The 22121-nt window shown below is 44.8% G+C and overlaps 1 protein-coding gene across 1 annotated transcript in view; it reads left to right on the top strand.

The window, feature by feature from the left end:
* GLG1 (golgi glycoprotein 1) overlaps nucleotides 1–21725 on the top strand; it is a 146526-nt gene extending 124801 nt beyond the window's left edge. The window contains exons 12-26 of the mRNA XM_020963748.2: nucleotides 800–937; nucleotides 3688–3774; nucleotides 4959–5021; nucleotides 5867–5980; nucleotides 6738–6826; nucleotides 8272–8389; nucleotides 9031–9123; nucleotides 9607–9744; nucleotides 14231–14354; nucleotides 15535–15677; nucleotides 15864–15965; nucleotides 17231–17338; nucleotides 17801–17921; nucleotides 18575–18681; nucleotides 20057–21725. Of these exons, the coding sequence (XP_020819407.1) occupies nucleotides 800–937; nucleotides 3688–3774; nucleotides 4959–5021; nucleotides 5867–5980; nucleotides 6738–6826; nucleotides 8272–8389; nucleotides 9031–9123; nucleotides 9607–9744; nucleotides 14231–14354; nucleotides 15535–15677; nucleotides 15864–15965; nucleotides 17231–17338; nucleotides 17801–17921; nucleotides 18575–18681; nucleotides 20057–20224 (1713 nt within the window). The 3' untranslated portion in view covers nucleotides 20225–21725. The remainder of the gene's footprint in view (nucleotides 1–799; nucleotides 938–3687; nucleotides 3775–4958; nucleotides 5022–5866; nucleotides 5981–6737; nucleotides 6827–8271; nucleotides 8390–9030; nucleotides 9124–9606; nucleotides 9745–14230; nucleotides 14355–15534; nucleotides 15678–15863; nucleotides 15966–17230; nucleotides 17339–17800; nucleotides 17922–18574; nucleotides 18682–20056) is intronic.
* Nucleotides 21726–22121: the final 396 nt, after the last annotated feature.

Here is a 22121-nt window from a genome sequence, read left to right as displayed (position 1 = left end):
ATCTCCGTTGAGCTTGAGGGGTTCATCGCAAGCTCTCAGCGCTGACTCAGAGATCCATCAGGCTCTCTAGTCAGTGTACTAGTGCTTTTCCTGTGGTAGTTGTAACTTAGCATGCCTCAAGAGTCTTCTTCTGCCCTGGTCTCCATAGCTCTCTCTTGATTCCTGCCTTTTTGGGGCAGAGTGTTTGTATTTGGTTGTCTCTAAGGTGAAGTATGCAGCCTTCTCGTGCCTCACTGGTGCTTATTGTTGTTCAGTCATGTCCGACTCCTCATGGTCCCATTTGGGGTTTTGCTGGCAAAGGCAGTGGAGTGGTTTGCCTTTTCCTGCTCCAGCTCATTTTACAGATGAGGAGACTGAAGCAAGCAGGGTTCAGCAACTTGCCCAGGGTCACACAACTAGGATGTGTCTGAGGCTAGATTTGAGCTCAGGAAGATGAGTCTTCCTGACTCTGTCCACTATGCTACCTCACTGCTCCCTCACTGGTGCACTGCTAGGCTAGGAAGGAAACCTTCCAGGATTTCAAGAATCCCCTGCCTTGCCTATGGTTGTTTCATTTCATTATTCAGTTCCAGGAAGCAGAGATTATATTACATGACATCCTTGTTCACAAATATGCCCCTCTTGAGCTTGGAGGAAGGCACAGGAAACAGAATTGGGGTTGTGTGTCTTTCATTTCTGCAAATAAATCAAAACCGGTAGTTTGGAGTTAGATAATGAAGCCACTCCTTCCAGTTGTCTCATCATTGGCCTTATCCTGTGACCTTTTTCAAGTCTGTCTTATCACATCTTCTTTGTGTAGCTGTCTCGAGAATGCCGAGCTGAAGTCCAGAGGATCCTGCACCAACGGGCCATGGATGTGAAGCTGGACCCTGCTCTCCAGGACAAGTGCCTCATTGACCTGGGCAAGTGGTGCAGTGAAAAAACAGAGTTGGGCCAGGTAGGAAACTGATGCTGCTCTCTTCTGCTAGTATTTATTAAGCGCCTTTCTTGGGCTTGGTGCTGGGAGTGCTAAGATATCCACTAAGCAGTTCTTCACCCTCAGGGAGCTTGCATTCTACTCGAAGTCAGTTTTGTTAGAGACTGCAAAGGTTCCCCTAAATACCGAGCATTAATACTTGACAGAGTCAGAAGGGGCTTCTTCTTGGAAGTGGCTGTGGGGCTGAGCCCTGAAGGGAACCAGGAACTACAAAAGAGGAGATAAGGAGGAAGATGGAACACTTGGGCTAAATGGAATGTCCTGTACTAGAAATGGCAAGTGGGCCAGAGTGCCGGAGGGGGAAGCAATAGGCGTCAGTCTGGAAAAGTGGTCTACAAAAGAGTCTGTAGCTTATCCTGGAGGCAGCAGGGAGCCATGGGAGGTTTGGAGTGGGGAAGAGAAAGAGTCACAGAGCTCTGTTTTAGGATTGTCACTTGGCAGTTGTTTGGAGGATGAATTAGAGACAGGACAGACAGGAGGCAAAAAGACTATGTCTGACAGTCCAGATGAAGGTGAGAGGGCATGAAGGGCTGACTGTAGATGTGGCAGTGTGAGTGGAGAGGAGGGCCAGATAGGAGAGAGGTAGCAACAGGATGGACAGGTGTTAACAATCGATTGAGTATAGGACTGATGGAGACAGAAGAGCCAAGGATAACCCTAAGGTTGTGAACCGGGAGGCCAGGAGGAGATGCGTCATCTCCATGAAAATAAGGAAGTGAGAAAGAGGAGGGGTTTAAAAGAGATAGAGGATGGGTTCTGTTTTGGATATATTGAGTTGGAGATGGATGGCGAGCTCAGGAGAAAGACTAAATAGGGTTGGATGTATAGATTTGTGAATCATCTACATAGAGATGATAATTAAATTCATGGGAACTGATGAAATCACTCAGTTAAGAAAACGTGGATAAAGAAAAGGCATGAGCCAAAGATACAGCTTTGGGGTGCACCTCCAGGTGGGGGTTGTGATTAGAATGATGAACCAGCAAAAGAGCCTGGGAAGGACTGGTCAGGTAGGAGAAGCACCAGAGGAGAGCCATGTCATGGAAACCCAGAAGAGGGAATGTTCAGTGTGACAAGGTGTCACTGGGGTCAGGTGCTGCGGAAAAAGGTCAGGGAGGGTGAGGACTGAGAAAAGGACGTCAGGTTTAACAATGAAGTGATCATAACTTTGGACAGTGATTTCAACTGATGATGAGGTTGGAAACCAGTTGTCAGGGGATGAAGAAAGAAGGGCAGGAAGTGGAAGCAGTGGGAACGGATGTGATGGGAGCGGACGGCTTTTTCTAGGCGTTTGGCTGTGAAAGGGGGTGGAGATGTCTCTCGCTTGTCTTCAGCCTTTCCCTCTCTACTGACGGTCTCCCTACTGCCCAGAAATACGCCCATGTCTCCTTCACTCCTCCGTCAGTCCTGCCAGCTGTTGTCCCATCCCTCTCCTCCCTCGTGCGGCTAAGCTCCTTGAGAAGGACGTCTACACTAGTGGCTGCCTCTGCTCCTTTCCTCTCCCTGTCTACATAGTTCCAGCATGATCATTCTACCAGAACTTCTCTCTCATTGCCAAGTGCACTGGTCCTTTCTCAGTCCTCTGTGTCCTTGACCTTTCTGCAGCCTCTGTCACTGTAGGTCACTGTCCTGCTTGAAACTCCTTCTCTTGGCTCTGCTCTTGCCTCTCCGATGGCTGCCTCTGTCTCTTTGCACCACTTCCTCTCCCCTTCTTCCACATACTCTTCAGTCTGGTGACCCTGGCATCTGGGCTGTTCCTTGAACGAGATACTTCCATCTCCTGATTCCAGGCATTTTCGTTGCCTGTCACTTATGCCTGGAATCCTCTCCCTCCTCATCTTTCACCTTAGCAAAAACCATTTGACATGAAAATAGCTATTGCTGTGGCGTAGTTTTAGGAAGGTGCTAATTATGCAGTTCACCTGATGATCCAACTGAAGGAAAAAATAATATGCTTATATACAAAGGTGGCCCAGATCTGCTTCACAGAGTGTCCCCAGAAAGATGGCGTCTACACGTGGAGATACACTTACCTCAGAGAATCCTCTTCTCGCATTGGCTGAATCTCTCATCACATATTTGCTTTATTTGCAGTGGTAAAATAGATCTGTGTGGTACTGTATGGACTTGCTTCCTTGCATCAGAGGATAGTCGTCCAGTTTCTAGCAAGAGACTAGTGTGGTTCTCAGACAACTGGACAGACCCTGCCCTGACCCTAGTTCAGAATACAGAGAACTTTCCCAATTAGTACTGGTCATTTTGAAATAAATTTGAAACAAACTTGAAAATCCTTGGCATCTCCTAAGACTTTTCTTCTACTTATGTCTTTCCAAACTAGCTGTTTCAGTGACTTCCATTTGCGAGTATTTATCGGTATTCCAGTCCTGAGACCTTTACCACACAGTTCCACCTAGTTTGTATATATCTATGGAAAGCCAAGAATTACTACATTAATCTTACTAACCGGTATCTTTTCCTGCAGGACCTCTTAGTCAGTGAGACAGAATTGTGGACGTGGAACGTTTGAGAGTTCCAAGTGAAAGCTCAGAGTAGGGTTGTAGATGGAGGGCCCCAGACTGAAATGTTCCCTGGAGAGTTTTGTGTGGACGTTGTGCCCTGGGGCTCTCTAAACTCTTGTGGCCTGAGGCCTGTTGCTGTGGTCCTGGAAGCGACTGCGCAATGACCAGGGCTGTGTTTTGTTTTAACCATAGGAGCTTGAGTGCCTCCAGGATCACCTCGATGACTTAGCTGTGGAGTGCAGAGACGTAGTGGGCAACCTCACGGAGTTAGAGTCCGAGGTAAGCCATTCACAGTGCCTAACACATGTGTCGCTGGGAGGGCGTCGGCAGCCCGGGCCCAGCCCTTCTTACCTTTGTTCTTTTGAGTCTTCGCTTCTCCTGTGCCATCTATACCTGCCGTCCCAACCTTCTGAGCTCTTGAGTGATCCTCCCCACATCAGACCTTTGACTCTTCATTCAGTAGAATCTACCAATTTGCTTTCCTTACAGTGCAGCCCAACCTTATGTTTCTGGGGCAGCAGCTTATCTACCTGCTTCTCAGCAGTAGGTTTAAAAATCTGTTTTAAATAGGGCCGCAGCCCTGTATCCTCACTCTGTGAGCAGTCAGCCCATTCTGTCGTTGGGCCCTCAGGTAATATTCCTGTAAAAAGCAGCCCTGGGGGAACCTTTGAAATGAGATGCAGCCAGGTAGATGAGAATTCCTTCATTCAGCAACTCTAGTTGCAGTCACTGACATATGAGAAGCGTAAAATTCAATGACATGTAGAATCACCCTCAGGTGTGGGACTTTGTAAACGGTGGATCTATTTCTTTAGCTAGAGCGGAGCAGTGATTCATGTGATTACGGCCATCAGTTGTAACTGTGCCTGTTCTCCAAAAACTCTGTTCTGTTATTTTATTTGTGGATGCAGGCGTCTGAATGACAGCCCTGTGGCCTAAGATTTGGGTAGATGTCATTACTCTTAGTTATTATTCTTCAATATATTTCTGAGCCACTTGAATTCTTAAAAACTTCCCGATGATATTAAAAGTTTCTCACTTTCTCTTTCCCTTCTTTCCTTACCTGTAGTTTTATGTAGGCAGAGAAGTTAAGGCCATGCAGAAAAATATTTTGTCTCCAGGAACATGAATTTCACATTCTTCCCTCCTTGAGCCTCCCTAAAATCTGCCTAGTCTGGTATTATCTTAAGTACATACATAGTCTGCACTTGTATGTGTGGGGTGCTGCTAGGGTGCCCTTGACTTAACAGGTTTTCCCCACATCCCATTTGGTTTTGGATAGAGATGGAAAATATCCTAACTTCTTACCTCCAGCAGGAGAAGTCATCCAGATTAATTTGCAAGCAGAGCTCAAAACTCAAATAGATAACATCTCCAACCAAAGCTACTAACCTTCAAAAATACTGCAAACCTCACCTTCCTTAGCTGTTTCCAAGCTGAAACTGTGACCTTATCTCCTACAGGACATTCAGATTGAAGCTTTGTTGATGAGAGCCTGTGAGCCTATCATTCAGAATTTCTGCCATGTAAGTGACAGTTGAGCATCAAAGGGTTAAATTTGACACCTTGCATAATAGGCAGGACCCATTGCCCTTCCTCCAACCCATTACCCCCAGAAAGAAAAGGAGCTTTTTATAACTCATGATTTTCAAACCTAATCACCAATAGCAAATTAGAAAAAAAGAATAAATCTTCAAAGAGGTAACAGTGTCATGGGGAAAACTTAAGTGATTATGCCTTATAGGTGGCTAATGATTCTAACAAATATGCTTTAGACAAAGTAGTCTAAGATCTGTGTTGGCATCAACAGCAGCTTCCTGTTCTGTCTGCATTCCCTCTTGCTCTCTTTATGGGGAGATTCCATGCTGAGTAAAATTCCTTTACTTTATTATTGAGTGCCCTAATTGTGTGTGAATCATGACTGAAACATACCCATAAATAACATGGATTAGAAAGTGTGTTAAAATTAACAGAGATGGGGCAGCTAGGTTGTGCAGGAGGACCTGAGTTCAAATCCAGCTTCAGACACATAATACTGGCAGTGTGACTCTGGGCAAGTCACTTGACCCCAGTTGCCTCACTAAAAACAAAAGCAAAAAAACGATGGAGTCTGAATGCAGATCGAAGAATACTCTTTGATCACCTCAGCAAAAAGCCAAAAAAATAGAGATATATTAGACATCCCAAGCCAACTGCTGGCATGACAGCAATAACACACATTTGTGGTTTATAAAAAACATCTCATTTCAGCTGTTTTTAGACTGCTAGTACTTTGGTTTACAAAACCAGACCCTTATTCATCTTCTTTGAGTCTAGGTGGGTTTTTTTTTTCCCCACAAGTGGAAGGTCAGTAAGCTTTGCATTCCTTCAGGACGTGGCAGATAATCAGATTGACTCTGGAGATCTGATGGAGTGTCTGATCCAAAACAAACACCAGAAGGAGATGAATGAGAAATGTGCAATCGGCGTCACCCACTTCCAGCTGGTGAGTGTGTCTAACCTAGGACTGTGATGCAGCTAATTCTAGTGGTTTGCTCATCAGTCACCTACTGCTCGTATGTAAAACCAGAGCAAATCTGCAGGGGGAAAGCTAATTTTTCCAGTCTTCAATCTATTTTAGTATCTACATGTGTATTTCTTATCTTGTATTGAGGAAAAATAAACCCCAAAGCTATTGATTTAAGTATTAGGATTTGATCAGAATGATTGGCTTTCCTGGTGTGAATGCTCCAATCTCTGTCCTGGACAGAGAGAGAGACAGACAGACAGTGTACGTGTGTAAGAGGCCCCTCAGTTAATAAGCATGTATGAAAAGTGTTTGCTGTGTGCCAGGAGCCGGGACTCCAGAGACAAACATGGGGCAGCTTCTACTGTGCAGGCTATCTCCACTGTTAGGAGGAGTGAGAGCCAGCCTTCGTGTCTTGAGGCTCTGCAGGGTCATCCAGATGAATCTATATTATACACCAAACTTCTTGCCTGAATCACTCCTTCTCTAATTCCTGCTGGGTTTTAGCGTTCTGCCCATAATTTGTGAGTGAGAAGCTGTTGATGGCTGCTAAACAGAATGTGGACATTCCCCTTAGCTTTACAAGGGTTTTATTCCCCAGAAAATGACTCCCTAAAGCTTAAGAGAACAAAACATTCTTAGTTTGTGTGAAATTATGTTGATTAAATGACAGTCCCCTCTGATGACTGAATCTTGCTGTATGACCTTCTTTGTTTTCTGCCTCTTAACATTTCAGGTCCAGATGAAGGACTTCCGATTCTCCTATAAATTTAAAATGGCCTGCAAGGAAGATGTCTTAAAACTTTGCCCCAACATCAAAAAAAAGTATGTAGCTTCTAAGTGCCTCACCTTGCTCTGTTTCTATAGAAGGTGTAAGCCTCATTGAGCCACTGGATACTAGAGAAGGAACATTTAATTCCTTTCCTCCCCAGACCTCTTCAGGAGCAGGATATGAGGGGAATCCATTTGGGCTGTCCTGGATGCTAAGCCTTTTGGCTTTAAGCTGTCTCCAGCTCCTTAATTTTTGTAATACAGCTGTGGCTGTCCTGCAGCATTGCCTTAGGCTGGGAGCAGGTGCAGTCTCTAGGTAGATAAGAGTGGGAAGCTGGTGCCTTTGCTTTGTATCTTTTGTAAGACAGGATGTGTGGTGCGTAGCAAAGGCAAGCTTAGTGGCTGGAGTGCTGACAAGCTGGGCATCAAGATTATCTGGATCTTTCCCAATAGTCTTGCATTATGTCATTACTTGAAAACAGAAGAGTTCTTTAATGAGCTATCTAGTGTAGAAATAAACACTGTATTGATTTAAGGATTAGGACTAAGTGAAGGCAGTGATCACCTTTCCTATAGGTGTGGAACCCCATGTTCTCGTGCTGCTGCTCCTGCTGATGATGCCCCATTCTTGGGGGAATGCTTCCTCACATAGAAGCCGAGCCCTTTCTTTGCTAACATGTTAGAAAACTGCTCCAAGGTATCAGATTTCCCTGTCTTCCAGGAATTAATTTACAGTAACCCAAAGACAAGAAACAGATTTTTAAGTGCTATGTCATCTCAAAGATGTCTATTTTTAACAAAATAAATGTTTGGATGTTGGGCTTTTTGCTGTATTGGGCCTACCACATAGGTTGCTGAAAAGCTGCCACCCGGTTTGATGAAACTGGAACCAAACGTTTGTTGCTCAGAGAAGCCTAAACAACTATGGAGGTTGTCAGCAGGGTGAAGTCAGAAAGCCTGAGGCCGAGATAAGTGGGACTGTTAGGGATCTGTAAGGATGTAGAGGGCCACAGACAGTTCACGAGATCTCACTGAAGGGCTGAGACCCCTCTCGGGTGCTGGTCCGCGAGCAAGGTTGCCTGATTTGGTGCTCCGTCCTATGTCTCTTTAATTTCCCTAGTTACTCATTAGTCATTTACAGTGTATTTGTGATTGGTGGTAGGTAAGTTCATGGACTGTGCATGCACCGTCCGCAAACACAGCATGGGTTATAGGTCATTGTAACTTGAGAAAGAGTTCCTGTTATTTTACTATATAAATAAGTGCTTTGCTAAAAATAAACGGAGTTGCCGCCATCTTTTCTCCCACCTCATCAATGCATGCTTGGAGGGAAAGATCAAGCTGGACTTGAATCTTTCAGGACAGCTTCCAAAGTGAGCTCATAGCCGATTAAGCTGGTCGCAACATGGGACAGTGGCTTCTCTGGAAGCGCAGCCATAGGCATGAGCTGCTCTTTTTGCCAGACTGGCCAGGTTCACAAGCTCTCCTTTGGTTGGCAGAGTGGACGTGGTGATCTGCCTGAGTACCACCGTACGCAATGATACGCTGCAGGATGCCAAGGAGCAGAGGGTGTCCCTGAAATGCCGCAGACAGCTACGCGTTGAGGAGCTGGAAATGGTAATGCCTGAGGTGGCCTCATATGGCCTTGTCCTGCATTTCTCAGGTTCCCTTTCACTGCGACCCACAGTCACCCTTTTTTAAATCTCGTCAGAAGATTTGAGCCAGTGTCAAGCTGCTCAGGGTACTGTAGCTATGTGTTGGAACTCCATGTGGCAACAGATACACCTTACCCAGTTTCTAATTTAACTCCTGAAGTTAAGAAAATGCAAAACTTCACATCATCCAGTTTTGCTGTCCTTCAGTTTTATCAAGGACAAAATTGTGTAAATCACACATTTACCCCAGAAAAGCATCCCCTGATGTTCAGTCAGAATGCATCCAAACCCTGCAAGGCGAGGCCTTCACACCCATTACTCTCAAGCAGTGGAGCACATGGCAGTGTCCCCATTTCACAGGTGAGGACTCTGAGATGTGACTTCTCTAAGATCGCACAGCTTGTGTGTGGTGGCCAAGTGAGCTGTTCACTCACTTTTTAGCTCAGTGCTCTTCTCTCCTGACTCACCCACTTTTGGCTCTTGTAGGTAGAAATTATGGGTCCTAGGTATGAACCTGGCATAGATAAGTCTAGGACGTGCCTGATTTCTCAGCTCCGAGCTCACTCTTATGGCTCCTGTTTCTTGGTTCCCTTTTTGGTACAGACGGAGGATATCCGTTTGGAGCCAGAGTTACATGAGGCCTGCAAAAGTGACATCAAGAATTACTGTCAGACCGTGCCCTTTGGCAATGCCCAGGTAAATCATCACTGGGGAGCCCCTGCAGCCAGACCCAGAAAGGTTCTGTCCTTGTTCTCTGAGGAATGCTTCTTTATTGGGACACTTCTGGGGAATGGGGAGAAGAGCCTGGAAATTCTCAAGGGAGCCTGAGTTGATGCTCTCCCCTTCTTCCTTTCCTCTGTGGTCCTTTGCCTCACCATGGTGTGGTCAGTTTGCAAGGCAAATGCCAAATTTGTGCTAGACTAAGTCTGCCTTAGATATGTAAATAATCAGATTATTCTGCAGTGCTTCTCTTGTCCTAGTCCTCGTGGCTCCCTTTTACTAACACCAGCGCCTGTGATTGAGTTAAGTTCCAGTAGAGTTTACTTTATGTCAGAATATGGATCCTGCCTTCTGCCATGTCAGACCTAGCCTAGAAAGAGGCGTGCAGATGGGCACTTCCTGGTGGCCATCACGCTGTAGGACCCGTCTTCGGACTGGCTTTGTCTCATCCTCTCCTAGATCATTGAGTGCCTCAAAGAGAACAAGAAGCAGCTCAGTCCTCGGTGCCACCAGAAGGTCTTTAAGCTGCAAGAGACAGAGATGATGGACCCAGAACTGGACTACACGCTCATGAGAGTTTGTAAACAAATGATCAAGGTAAGACCGCCTCTTCCAGCAGCCAGAGCAGAAGCTTCCCAGCAGGTTCAGCCCCCTTTCACCCCCTCCCATGCTGTGACTGATTCAGGAGCTCCCTGTCATGGTGCAAGCTGCAACCAATCTGTCTACCCCATCCACCATGAGACTGTTGTCTGTGGTCCCACGGCATTACCATGGGGCCAACCATCCTGGAGGCCTTTCTGAATTTTTCCTGACATTCCAAGGGTACTAGTGAAATGTTGTGGCTGCCCAGCTGTCATCTCTAGTTCTTGCCATGTGGCCTGGCTGTCTTCTCTTTCTGTTCTGCGGTTCCTCTCTGCCATCTTTCAGTCCTCTTTCATGGCGATCCTCATTGGCTGTAGGTTGCAGCATGCTCACGCTCACCATGTTCCTCTCCATTGTCATCTGTTTGGTGCTCATTCTTATTTCTTTGGCATGTTGTACTCTTTGTCTTGCTGCCATACACACTGACAGAAGCCTGGTACTGCAGAGATGGCTCTTTACTTCCTTCGGAAGCTTTACACCATCCCCAAAGCAGGCTAGCCCACACTCTTCCTCCCAGTCAATTCGTGGTCTTTCCCGGCCTGTTATCTGTCTCAGATGTACACACTGATGGACAGTCTTCAGAGGGTGTCTGTTCAAATGCATGGTGAAATCTGGCTAGTAGACTTTCCTTGTCTGCTTGGTCCTGCCTTTGTGGATGTTCGAGCCAAACTTCTTTGAACAATTACAGACCTCTATGCAGAGTTCTAGAGCTTGATGGAATCAGCCCAGTGGCATGGGCAAACAGAGTAGGTGGAGGCCCTTCCCAGACTCAGCAACAGATCTCCTTTTTTCAGTGACAGATACTTTTGATAAGCAAACATCTTCCTGTGTTAGGCCTCACTGATTTTTATCATCAGAGGGTCACTAAACAGGTTTATTTCTATTGTTAAAAATTCCAAGGATTCTTTTTTTTTTCCTTTTTGGTGAGGCAGTTGGGGTTAAGTGACTTGTCTAGGGTCACACTACTAGTAAGCGTCAAGTATCTGAGGCCAGATTTGAACTCAGTCCTCCTAACTCCAAGGCCAGAGCTCTATCCACTGCACCACCTAGCTTCCCCTTCCAAGGATTCTTGAATTTCAAATAACGTATGCATGGGAAACACCTTGTGGCAAAAGAGCCTTTTAAGCATCATTTTGTTCTAATAAATTTTCATAATCAACATACAATAAGCACAATGGGGTATTAAATCCTCTACTTCTTTCATTTAAGTATAAGAGATTTGGTCCGCTGTTAACTGTCACTAATGAAATCATGCTTGTTTACTACTAATATCCTCATCAAGGATGCCCTTGATTATCTATAGATGGCTCTCAAAGATTCCATATTATATGTAGTAGAGTCAGGATGTAGGTTGACAAGTTTTTACACTTTCCTCCCTTCCCTATCTCAGCCTCTTGGTGAACCAGCTTAGCTCTACACTATCTTATACCCTTGATTATAATCAGTCTAATTACCAGTATGTGGTGGATTAATCATTTATACCTCTTATCCTAACAGCATTAACATAATTACCTCACACAAACGCAGTTCTGTTTTGCTTAATTCACTAATACAATCACTGATACCCATCCAATCACAATAATGGAATAAATGCTGATTAAATTGGGTGGGGTATCAAAATTACTGTCCTTCCTACAAACATCCCCATGTCTCTCCCATCCTTAAAAAAAAAAAAAGCCTCTACTTGAGTCAGCCATTCTTCCTTATCTCTACTCCTTTATTTCTCCTCCCTTTTGTGGCTAAACTCCCTGAGAAAGCCATCTACAAATTGTGCTCAACTTCTGAGCCCCCCTTCTATAAGTACATGTCATGTTAAGGTCCAATTGTGGTGGTTCCACTGTTCTTCTTTATCATCATCATCATCATCATCATCATTATTATTATGATTATTATTATTGTTAATTTATTTTGATTTATCAGTGATCACTTCTATAAGCTTTTGAGTTTTGAATTTTTCTCCCCCTCTCCCTAAGACAGTGTGCAATCTGATACACATTCCTACTAAACGTATTTATTTTCACATTAGTGATGTTGTAAGGAAGAATTAGAACCAATAGGAGGAACCACCAGAAGGAGGAAACAAAACAAAACAGAAGAAAAAAATAGCAAATAGCATGCTTTGATCTGCATTCAAACTCCATAGTTCTTTCTTTGGATGTGGATAGCATTTCCCATCATGACACCTTTGGAGATGTCTTAGATACTTGCATTACTGAGAAGAGCTAAGTCTATCAGTGTTAGTCATTGCACAAGGTGGCTGTTACTGTGTACAGCATTCTCCTGATTCTGCTCACTTCACTCAGCATCAGTCCAATCAAGTCTTTCCAGGTTTTTCTGAAGTCTGCCTACTCATCATTTCTTATAGCACAATAGTATTCCATTACATTCATATACCATAACTTGTTCAGCCATTCCCCGATGGATGGATGGGCATCCCCTCAATTTCCAATTCTTTGCCACCATAAAAAGAGCTGCTATAAATATTTTTATACATGTGGGTCATTTTCCCTTTTTTATGATCTCTTTGGGATACAGACCTAGAAGTAGTATTTCTAGATCAAAGGGTTGATTGCCCTTTGGGCGTAGTTCAGAATTGCTCTCCAGAATGATTGGCTCAGTTCACAATTCCACCAACAATGCATTAGTGTTCCAGTTTTCCCACACCTTCTCCAACATTTATCATTTTCATGTTTTGTCACGTTAGCCAATCTGTTAGGTGTGATGTGGTACCTCGGAGTTGTTTTGATTTGCATTCTCTAATCAATAGTGATTTAGAGCATTTTTTCATGCGACTTATAGATGGCTTTAATTTCTTCACCTGAAAACTGCCTACTCATGTCCTTTGACCATTTATCAATTGAGAAATGACTTGTATTCTTATAAATATGACTTAATTCTCTATGTATTTTAGATATTCATATATGTTTATTTTATAAATGAAGTTCCACTGTTCTCGATGGAGACAACAGCTGGTTAAAATAACTTTCAGATATTTTCCATTTTTGTAGCCCTGTTTCTATTTTCATCTTTGAATGCCCATAGGATGATTTAAGAGGCTCTTTGGGCTTTTTGTTCTCCTTGTAGCAATTAATTTATTTGTTAAATTTCTGGATGAAATTATTAGAGTCAGTGTCAGTGCCATTTTCTGATCCGTTTTTTTATTTTCAGTTATTTCTTTAATTCAGGATTATGTTCAGTTGTATATTATATCATTTTCTCATTTTTGTTCTTGTTTTCCTTCTCTCCCTCCCTCCCCTGACTTTTTTCAAACTAATTCTAATCGTTTTTGGCAAGGCAATAGAGTAAGATGACTTGCCCAGGGTCACACAGCTAGTGTCAAGTATCTGAGGCCAAATTTGAACTCGGGTCTTTCTGAATCTAGGGCTGGTGCTCTATCCACTTCACCATCCAGCTGCCCCAAACTAACTTTCATCTTAATACTTATGAGTCAGTGATCTGACTGTACAGTCAGCTGACTCAGATAACTCCCACATCAGTAGCAAGTCTTTTCCTGTCTGCTTAAATATAATCTGTTTATTTCTTTATGGTATAATTTGGTGCTTACCATATCTATCACCTATCATTTTTCCCCCCTCCCCAAAAAAGCCTTCATGATATGGAGACCTGGGGCTTCTTTACAAGCTGTGTTTTCTCACATATTTTTCCCCATCTTCACTTCTCCCTTCTCATGCACTTAAGTCTCTAAGCATTAGAGTATCTGTTGATTTTATCTGAAGGGTCTTATCAGGTTCTTCATGAAATTTCTCTTCCATTTCATCCTTAGCAGTTTAAATTCATGCAGCAATTTCCGTGGTAATCTTTTTGTAAAAATGACCACTTATAATAACAATACATGATGATCAGTGTCCCATTAAGGTGCATGTCACCTTTTCAGTGCGTAATAAAACCCACTCCTCCAAATCCTGAGTCTGTTTTGTGGTGCCTGTGAGTCGTCTGCCCATTTGACAGCAACTTCCTGCTGCTATATTAGTGGTAATTATGGTAGAGAACACGGGGGCGGGGGAGGGGGCTGCATCTTTATGCTCAAGATGCAGAGAACACATTTTGACTCCTCTTCTGTGGGTAAGCTGGCACAAAGCAATGGCTGCAGCCTGCTCTCTCTTGAGCCCTTCAGTACAGAAATAGCCGGTGAAACCTCTAGTGAAGCTCAGGGGTAACTAGGAAAAAGTGAGTGCTCACATTTCTATAGCAAAGAAGTGCTTTTCTCCCAGCAGTCCTGTGTTTTATGTAGCTCAGCTGTTACTGACCTTGTTCTGCAGGTCGGGAGCCTGAGGTTTCGGTTGCCTTTGGTTGGCCACACGGCCTCTGTCCAAGCTTGGGGCCGAGCGCAGTGTCCTGGCTCTGTGTGCCGTGCTGGTGCTGCTGGGGCCCAGGGTGGGGCTGTGCCTGGAGCTGCTCACAGGACTTCCTCTCTTTGCAGAGATTCTGTCCAGATGCAGATTCAAAGAACATGTTGCAGTGTTTGAAACAAAATAAGAACAGCGAGCTGATGGACCCTAAATGCAAACAGATGATCACCAAGCGCCAGATTACCCAGAGCACAGGTAATTGACCCCCCTCACTCAGCTCCTCGGTGTGCTGCTGACCGTGGCATGGATGGAAGTCAGCAGAGGGAGTAACAAGGCAGCCTAGACACGCCTTCGGTCCAGTGAGACTCTCTGCTTTGATGTGATGCAGGCTAGGAGAGGGGGGTAGATCCCAGCCACCCACGAGGCGAGGTTGTCTGGAGAAGCATGTCCTGAGGACGGGCGTCAGGCAGGTAGAGAAGGAGGGCGCGAAGCTTACTCACCATCTCCAGGTACGGAAGAGGAGGGATCGTTGTTGTCAGAGTTGGGATTTCAGTTAGACACGAGGACCCAGAGGTGATGAGAATGATTCCAAGACCTTGGCTGCCATGGCCAGCAGTAGTGGAAGCACCCTCTGGAAACAAGAGGACAGAGAGACTCAAAGACCTCTCTCCACCAGTCAGTCCTCAGTTTGGGGTGGTTTTACTGAAGAGTGAGTTATCTCAAGATTAATTCTGACTTAGGACTGAAAACAACTTCCGTGTAAAGAGAGAGTTTGAGTTTCCTCCTCCTCCTCCTCTTATAGTCATGTAGCGTTGAGTAGGGAAAGCAGCTCATGGATGCGCCCCCCAGGCTTCCTTTGTTCTCCAAAATCTTGGTGAGCACCTTGGTCCCAGAGAACCGATAACAAGCCACACTTACTTCTTTCATTCATGGCATAGTAGAACAGCACTGACAATGCAGGAGGTTGTGTGGGCATCACATGAGGGCACTTAGTTTTGCTTAACTCTTTTTCTGTTTCTGGGGTTCAGTGTGGGGGGAGAGGACATGTCAGTAAATGGCTGCTTTTGAGGCAGTGTCAAGAGCTATCACAACTCCAAAGGACTCCTAATGTAAAATGCTCTCTGCCTCCAGATAGAAAACTGATAGGCCCAGAGTGCAGGTTGAAGCATATTTTTTTCCTTTATTTTTCTCACTTTTGTGTTTTATTTCTCAAACATGGCTAATGTGTAATATATCTTTAATGGCTTCATATGTATAATGGGTATCATTTCTTCCCTTCTCAATGAGTAGGAGAGGGGCTAGAGAGAGGGAAAGAATTTGGAACTGAAAATTTAAAAAAAAAAAATTTTAAGTGTCAATAGAAACAGAATAGAAGATAGGTATGTGTGAACCCTTGTTAAGTTTCCTGGTCCCCTTTCTCTTCACTTTGTCCCAGATTACCGTCTAAACCCTGTGCTGAGGAAAGCCTGTAAAGCTGACATTCCTAAATTCTGCCAAAATATCATCAGTAAGGCTAAGGATGACTCCGAGCTGGAAGGCCAAGTCATTGCCTGCCTGAAACTGAAATATGCTGATCAGGTAAACCTGGGAGCAGAACATGGTCCCTGATCTGTGGCCGTGGGCCTGAAGAGGGGTTGGTTTTTAATCCGTTGCTTAACACTCGTTACTCCTTATACTTCTGAGAAATCATCTCAGGTTGTGGCTGAACAGAGAGGTCAGAGTCAGCAGGCTGATTAACTATTCTCCTTGCTCTCCCACATGCAGCGACTTTCTCCAGACTGTGAGGACCAGATCGGAGTAATAATCCAGGAGTCTGCTTTGGATTACAGACTTGACCCTCAGCTGCAGATGCATTGCTCAGATGAGGTAGGAGAGCCTGTCATGAAGCCAGTTGTGACCAGAGCCGATCCTGGCCACTTCTGATGGGCAAGAGGAGTTGAGTTAAACCGAATTCAACCCTGGTTTACCTCCCTTATCACGAGTGTTCATAAACACTCTTCTAGATTCTCCTGCATCTTACTTGATGGAAAGTAACTAGTCTAGTTAAAAGGACAGTAGTGGACTTGTTGCTAAAAGAATCCCATCTCTTCTTTTTATGAGCTGTCTGGCCCTGCTAGGAGAATCATACCTCTGCCTCTCCACTCCTTGAGTTGGGAAGATCAGATGAGCCAGTATGCGTAAAGTGATCTGTAACCCCAGAAGTGTTAGGGAAATGAGTGTGACTGCATGATTTAATAGATTTCCTCTTCCTGTGTGTTCATAGTATATCAGATTTACCTAGAAACCAGAAATGAGGTTTCGTATTGGTGTTTCTTTATTTCTGTAGTGAGCAGCCTGCTAGACAAAACTGTTCTATTGAAGTTTGATTTTTTTTCCCTTCCCTTCCCTATCTCATCATGTTGGGTGGTGCATTCCAATCCTGAATTGTTGAAAAGATGAAATGCTCCTTTGATATCTTATAACAGTGCTGATTCTGGGAGCCATTTGGCCTCTCCCTGAAAAGGGATGCATTGAAAAATTTAGTTGGTAAGTATTTGTTTCTGTAACACATTGTATCAACCATCTCCTTTCAAAGGGATCATAGTTAAAGAGGTGCTTTTCAGACAAGACATGGATTTAAATAAATCAAGGAAAGTTGGTCTATTTTTCTTCTTTATTGTGGACTGTACTATAGAAATCTCTGTGCCTAATGCGCCCAAGCATGGATGTGTGCTAAACCGTGACCTTCAGCTTCTAGCAGTCCACCTTTTCCTATCAGGTCTTAATCCATCTGTGGACAAACCCTGGATCAGTCTGACTCACATCTGGGTATTTGTCGTGTAAAGATATCTCAGTTTGCTTTTTTCTACTGACTGTCAGGCGCGGCAAGGGAGGCGGAGCTGAGGCTCCAAGGCAGGGGACAGGAGGCAGTCTGTGACACTCACTTGCCAAGATTCTCTAAGAAGAGAGCTCTTGGCAAATGTAATTGGAGATGCTGCAGATCACGATGCTGCTGTGTGAGCTCCCTTCTCCCTGCGGCAGAGAGTGGTGTAACACAAGTGCAAAGCCATCGTGTTTGCCTGCTGTCGTTGAGGGGTCTTCCTTTTACACTTCAGTGAGGTGTGCTCCCTGTGTGTGTGTCCTTTGAATAGATCTCCAGCCTGTGTGCAGAAGAAGCAGCTGCCCAGGAGCAGACGGGCCAGGTAGAAGAATGTCTAAAAGTGAACCTGCTCAAAATCAAAAGTGAAATGTGTAAAAAGGTAAATAACAGCCCTAGAGCCCCCAAACATTCCCAGCTATTTAAAAGAGAGAGAAGTCCACCAACGGCAGCATCCCCCTCCCGGCCGCTGCTCCCCCTCCCAAGCGTTGCTCATTCAGCCCTAGGTATCTTCATCCCTTGTAGCTTGGTTCAGGGGTCACCCACCATTATGCTGTGTGAGTTTGTTCACGTGTTTCAAGTCTGTTTTATTGGTGGCGGCAGCATCCTCTTCCCCTCCTCCCCATTAAGGTGGATTTCTACAGACCACCATTAGTCATTGATTATACATTAAAATATACATGTTTTTCTTAGTCCCTGTGATTCCATCCAGCCCAAAGCAATTTGTATTCTGTTCCATGGGACTTGCTAATTGATTCTTTGTTTGAGTGTAAATACTGGCAAATAATAGGCTTGATCTGCTTGGTTTTTGTCTCTTTTCTTTGCCATCCTCTTTCCTCTCCAGGAAGTATTAAACATGCTAAAAGAAAGCAAAGCAGACATATTTGTGGACCCAGTTCTCCATACAGCCTGTGCCCTGGACATCAAACATCATTGTGCAGCCATTCCCCCTGGTCGAGGGCGGCGTGAGTCACTGGCCTTTAAATGCTTCACATGCCCATTCTTACAAACAAGCTATGAACATGGTGGAGGAAGAGCAGGGACTCCAGGATGTTGGCATTGTCACTTTCACATTTGTAGTTGGAAGTATTTGGGAACAGAACCCATACAAACTTGCCTCTAGGTTAAGTGCTCTGGAAACCACGGATGTTACTGGGTTCAGTGGCTGCTAGAACAAAGCAGCTTGAAGCCAGTAAATATCTTGCCACCCACTCAGAATTACTTAGGCATAGAAATAGAAAAGAAGCTTTAAAGACATGGTCTTCAGCTTCCTTTGCCCAAATTTGAGCAGCCACCCACAAGGGTCATTGAGAATTGTGTCTAGAAAGAAGGACAAGGGCAGCTCTGAATGGGGGAAAGACTTAGACTTTGGGTAGGTGTGGCATTTTGAACCATCGAAGTCTTGCACGAATGAGGAGATTTTGAAAAGGATAGAGAACATTCCTTTGTGTGTGGCATCTTGGTTTAGTGTCCTCAGATGGACTAAAGGAAGCCTGTTTTCTTGATGGTTTTGAATTTTATGGTGACATGTAGCTGGATGAATGCCCTCCTCCCTGGCTGTTTGGAAATGCGTCTATCAGCTGTTTAGGCCCTTCTGTGACTACCTTTCCTCCTGCAGAAATGTCCTGCTTAATGGAGGCCCTGGAAGATAAACGGGTGAGATTGCAGCCTGAGTGCAAGAAACGCCTCAACGATCGAATTGAGATGTGGAGTTACGCAGCCAAGGTGAAGGTTTGAGGGGGGAGCAGCTTCTCCAGGAGTTAGCCCTCTTCTGGAGAGCCACTGCCTGCGTCCTGTTCCTCATTCCTCTCAGGCGGGAGACCTCGAGCTGCCGTGTTTACATTTGGGAGGAGCATGCAGGGCCAGTTTTGTGATATGCTATAGGAATCTTATTTTTAAAAGCCAGTCAGGACCAAAACAGGGATAACCCTTGATCCTAAAAGTATCTTCTCCCTTTTTACTAGGACAACAAATGCAGCAAGGGCTGCAGCCACAAAAGCCATGCCTACATGCCTTCGTCTAGACTGGCTTTTTCCTTCCCTCAAGCTAAGCAGCTGAGAAATCAGTCAGCTCAGTGAAAGATGTGACTTAAGTCAGCCATACGGCTTCTCCTGTTCCTTGAGCCAAAGGGAAATCAGGCAGCAGGCCCATGGGAAATGTAGTAAGCCCCACCTCCCCTCCATAATAATTTTTTGTTAGGTTTTCATCAGAGTTTATGGGAGAATGGTATTGCCCCTCAGTCTGAATTAATGGAGAACAAACAGCAAGTTGAAGATGAAAGAAGTCATAGATTGAGAATCTCAGGGCTCATCTAGGTCAGGATGTCCTGAAAGGCCTTTCGGGACAGCGAGGTGCTGCAGTGGATAGAGTGCCAGGCCTGGGGTCAGGAAGACCTAAGTTCAACTCCAGCCTCAGAAACTTCCTCTCTCTGTGACTCTGAGCAAGTCCTTTACCTCTGTTTGCCTCATTTTCCTCATCTATGAAATGGGGGTAAATAAGAGCACTCCCTCCCAGGGTTGTTTTGAGGATCAAATGAAATAAAAATGGTAAAGCACTCAGCGCAATACCTACTACAAAGGAAGCGCCATATAAACGTAAGCTCTCATCATTATCCTCCTCATCCTTATCATCTACATCTAGTCCAACCCCTACCTTCTCTTCATCATCCTTGATAATTGGTCATTCAGTCTTTGCATGAACACTTCAAGGTGGCACCTGTGAATGTATTGTTGCTTAAGAGGGAATGAAAGGATTAGTATTTCTTTTTGTTGCCATCTTCTCCCCATCCGTGTCCCCCACCCCCACCCCCAGTCTTAGAGACCTGAAGTCACCTGCCTTCCACCTGCCCCGTGCTCTGGGTCTCCTGTTCTAGCAGTCTGCCGAACATGAGACTTGTGTTTGGTTCACCTTGCCTGAAAAGACTGAGTTAACGTGTGTCTGAATAGCTTTTCGTTCAGTCCTGGTTCTGCCAGAGTACTGAACATTGTGGCGCTCCTAGAGAGCAGTTGGGAACGTGGAGGATGAGGAGTGGCTGGAAGCAGCAGCTGATGCAGGTGCAGGCTCCTGACCACGCATCCCTCTGCTTCCCCCTTCCTTCCAGGTCGCCCCAGCAGAAGGCTTCTCCGATCTTGCCATGCAGGTGATGACGTCCCCATCTAAGAACTACATCTTGTCAGTGATCACAGTGGGCATCTGCATACTGTTCCTGATTGGCCTGATGTGTGGACGCATCACCAAGCGGGTGACACGAGAGCTCAAGGACAGGTAGAGCCCGGATGGCCACCAAAGCAACCACCTGCCCAGTGCCCACTTTGTACAGCCCTCCTGTATAGTCTCCCCTCCGCCTCTTCTGAGGAGAAGCGAGCACCCAGATTAGAACAGCAGCAGTTGTCCGCTCCATTGCCCCATCTCGAATTTCGTCCACAGCATCCTCATCACTCTCTGAAAGAGTCTGTGTACAACCTCGACAGCTGGCCTATGTTTGTTATGCCCTTTGTTAGACTTTTGTTTACCTGCCTGTAGATAAGTCTCTCATGCCAACGGAACTACCAACACTCCCAGAATCAGACTGACCTGACCTGCAGCTCAAACCATTTTTAAGTAAAAAAAAAAATTTTTAAAGAGAGGGGGGGAAAAAAATATATATATATATATATATATAAAACCTCCAAGCTTGATTTGGGTAGTGGGGTTCATACCTGGATACATTTATATTCTATGACTGGGTAAAAATCAAGATAGAGAGAAAACACGTCACTTAACATAACTTGTTTTTTGGATGTCTTACTCGTCTTCTCATAAATATCTTCAGCATTTAATCAGTATAGTGGACACCAGTGACAGGATTCCCCACTGGCCATCCTGATTTGGGTCCCATTTATTTCTGCTGAAATATCAATGCCTTCCAGCTTCCGTCCTCAAAGAGCCACCACTGGCCAAGATCCCAGAGCCTGAAGGGTTTTTTAAGATCTCCACACATAAAGTAGAACACAGGACGCTGGAAACTGAATTGGGGAGGTTAAGCTTTTTACAAGTCCCCTGGTAGTTAGAACCCAGCAGCCTTCTTCCAGCAAGCCTGTTCACCAGTTAAGATTGGAACTGACTCTGGAAGTCACCTGTCTGCTTCATCTAAAGACTCTGACTGGAGTTAGAAGAGCCCTCTGGGGTACGGCTGAGGGAGGGAGGGTTTGGTTCATTTGATTTTTTTAATATTTAATTATAGGCTAGCAAAACTCAGTTTGCAAAGATCCATTGGAAGTCTCAGTGTGTCTCTTATAATCTAGCAACTAAATCATTCTAAAACCACCTAGGAGTAGAGTCCCTTCCTGGGCACTCTCAGCTCAGTGATAACCCAAGAAAAAGTGATCCACACTTTAAAGAAAAAATGAAGATTAAAAAGGGGAGCATCTTCTCCATCTTTGCTATGCACACCAGCCCTGGGAGGCCCTGGATGAATATGGTGTTTTCAGGACTCAGCATCCCTTCCTGCTTCTGAGCTGACAAAGGAATCTGCTGTATCAGTTCCTTTACCCAGAGCCTGGCTCCCTTATTTTCCCCAATTGTGAAGAGAATTGGGGGATGGATTGTGGTCCAATCCTAGAGTACCGTAGGTTGAGTGTGGGGCTTAAAGTCACAGTGGTTGCACAAGAGGGCAGCATGTACAGTAGGAGATATACATATATATATATATAATATATATTTTATTAACCTGTTAGATGTGTCCACATATTATGTGCTGGAGTATTATAAATGATGTGCCTAAAACTGTCCACATAGGCTGAGGCTGATTCATCATTAATTTCCATTCCTTCACCTTTTCCAATTTTTTTTCCCCCATGCCTTATCAAGAATTATCTGGTATCTCCATAACATGATTACAAGGTAGAGAGCATATATGATTGTGGACCAGCTGATCTAGGTTACTTTCTGTGTATAGACTGACATGTATATGAATACTGTGATTTCCTTTGCTACCCTTCCAGAGTGCTAGAGAGGGTACAAAGATAGACTTTAGGTAGAGATACCTCTGTTTGTTCCCACCTCCCACACCCCACAGGTTGGAGAGAAAATGGTCTCAGCTGTGATCTTTTCTCCCGAAGGTTGGCACAGAGGTGTGCCTCCCTTGGGCCTGGGATTCCAGCCGCTGTTCGTTGAGAGAAGATTAT

Source organism: Phascolarctos cinereus, unplaced genomic scaffold (genome assembly GCF_003287225.1).
Source record: "Phascolarctos cinereus isolate Bilbo 61053 unplaced genomic scaffold, phaCin_HiC Scaffold_2;HRSCAF=192, whole genome shotgun sequence".
NCBI lineage: Eukaryota > Metazoa > Chordata > Mammalia > Diprotodontia > Phascolarctidae > Phascolarctos > Phascolarctos cinereus.
Note: the sequence above shows the minus strand (reverse complement) of the source record. Positions and strands in the feature narration are given on the sequence as shown.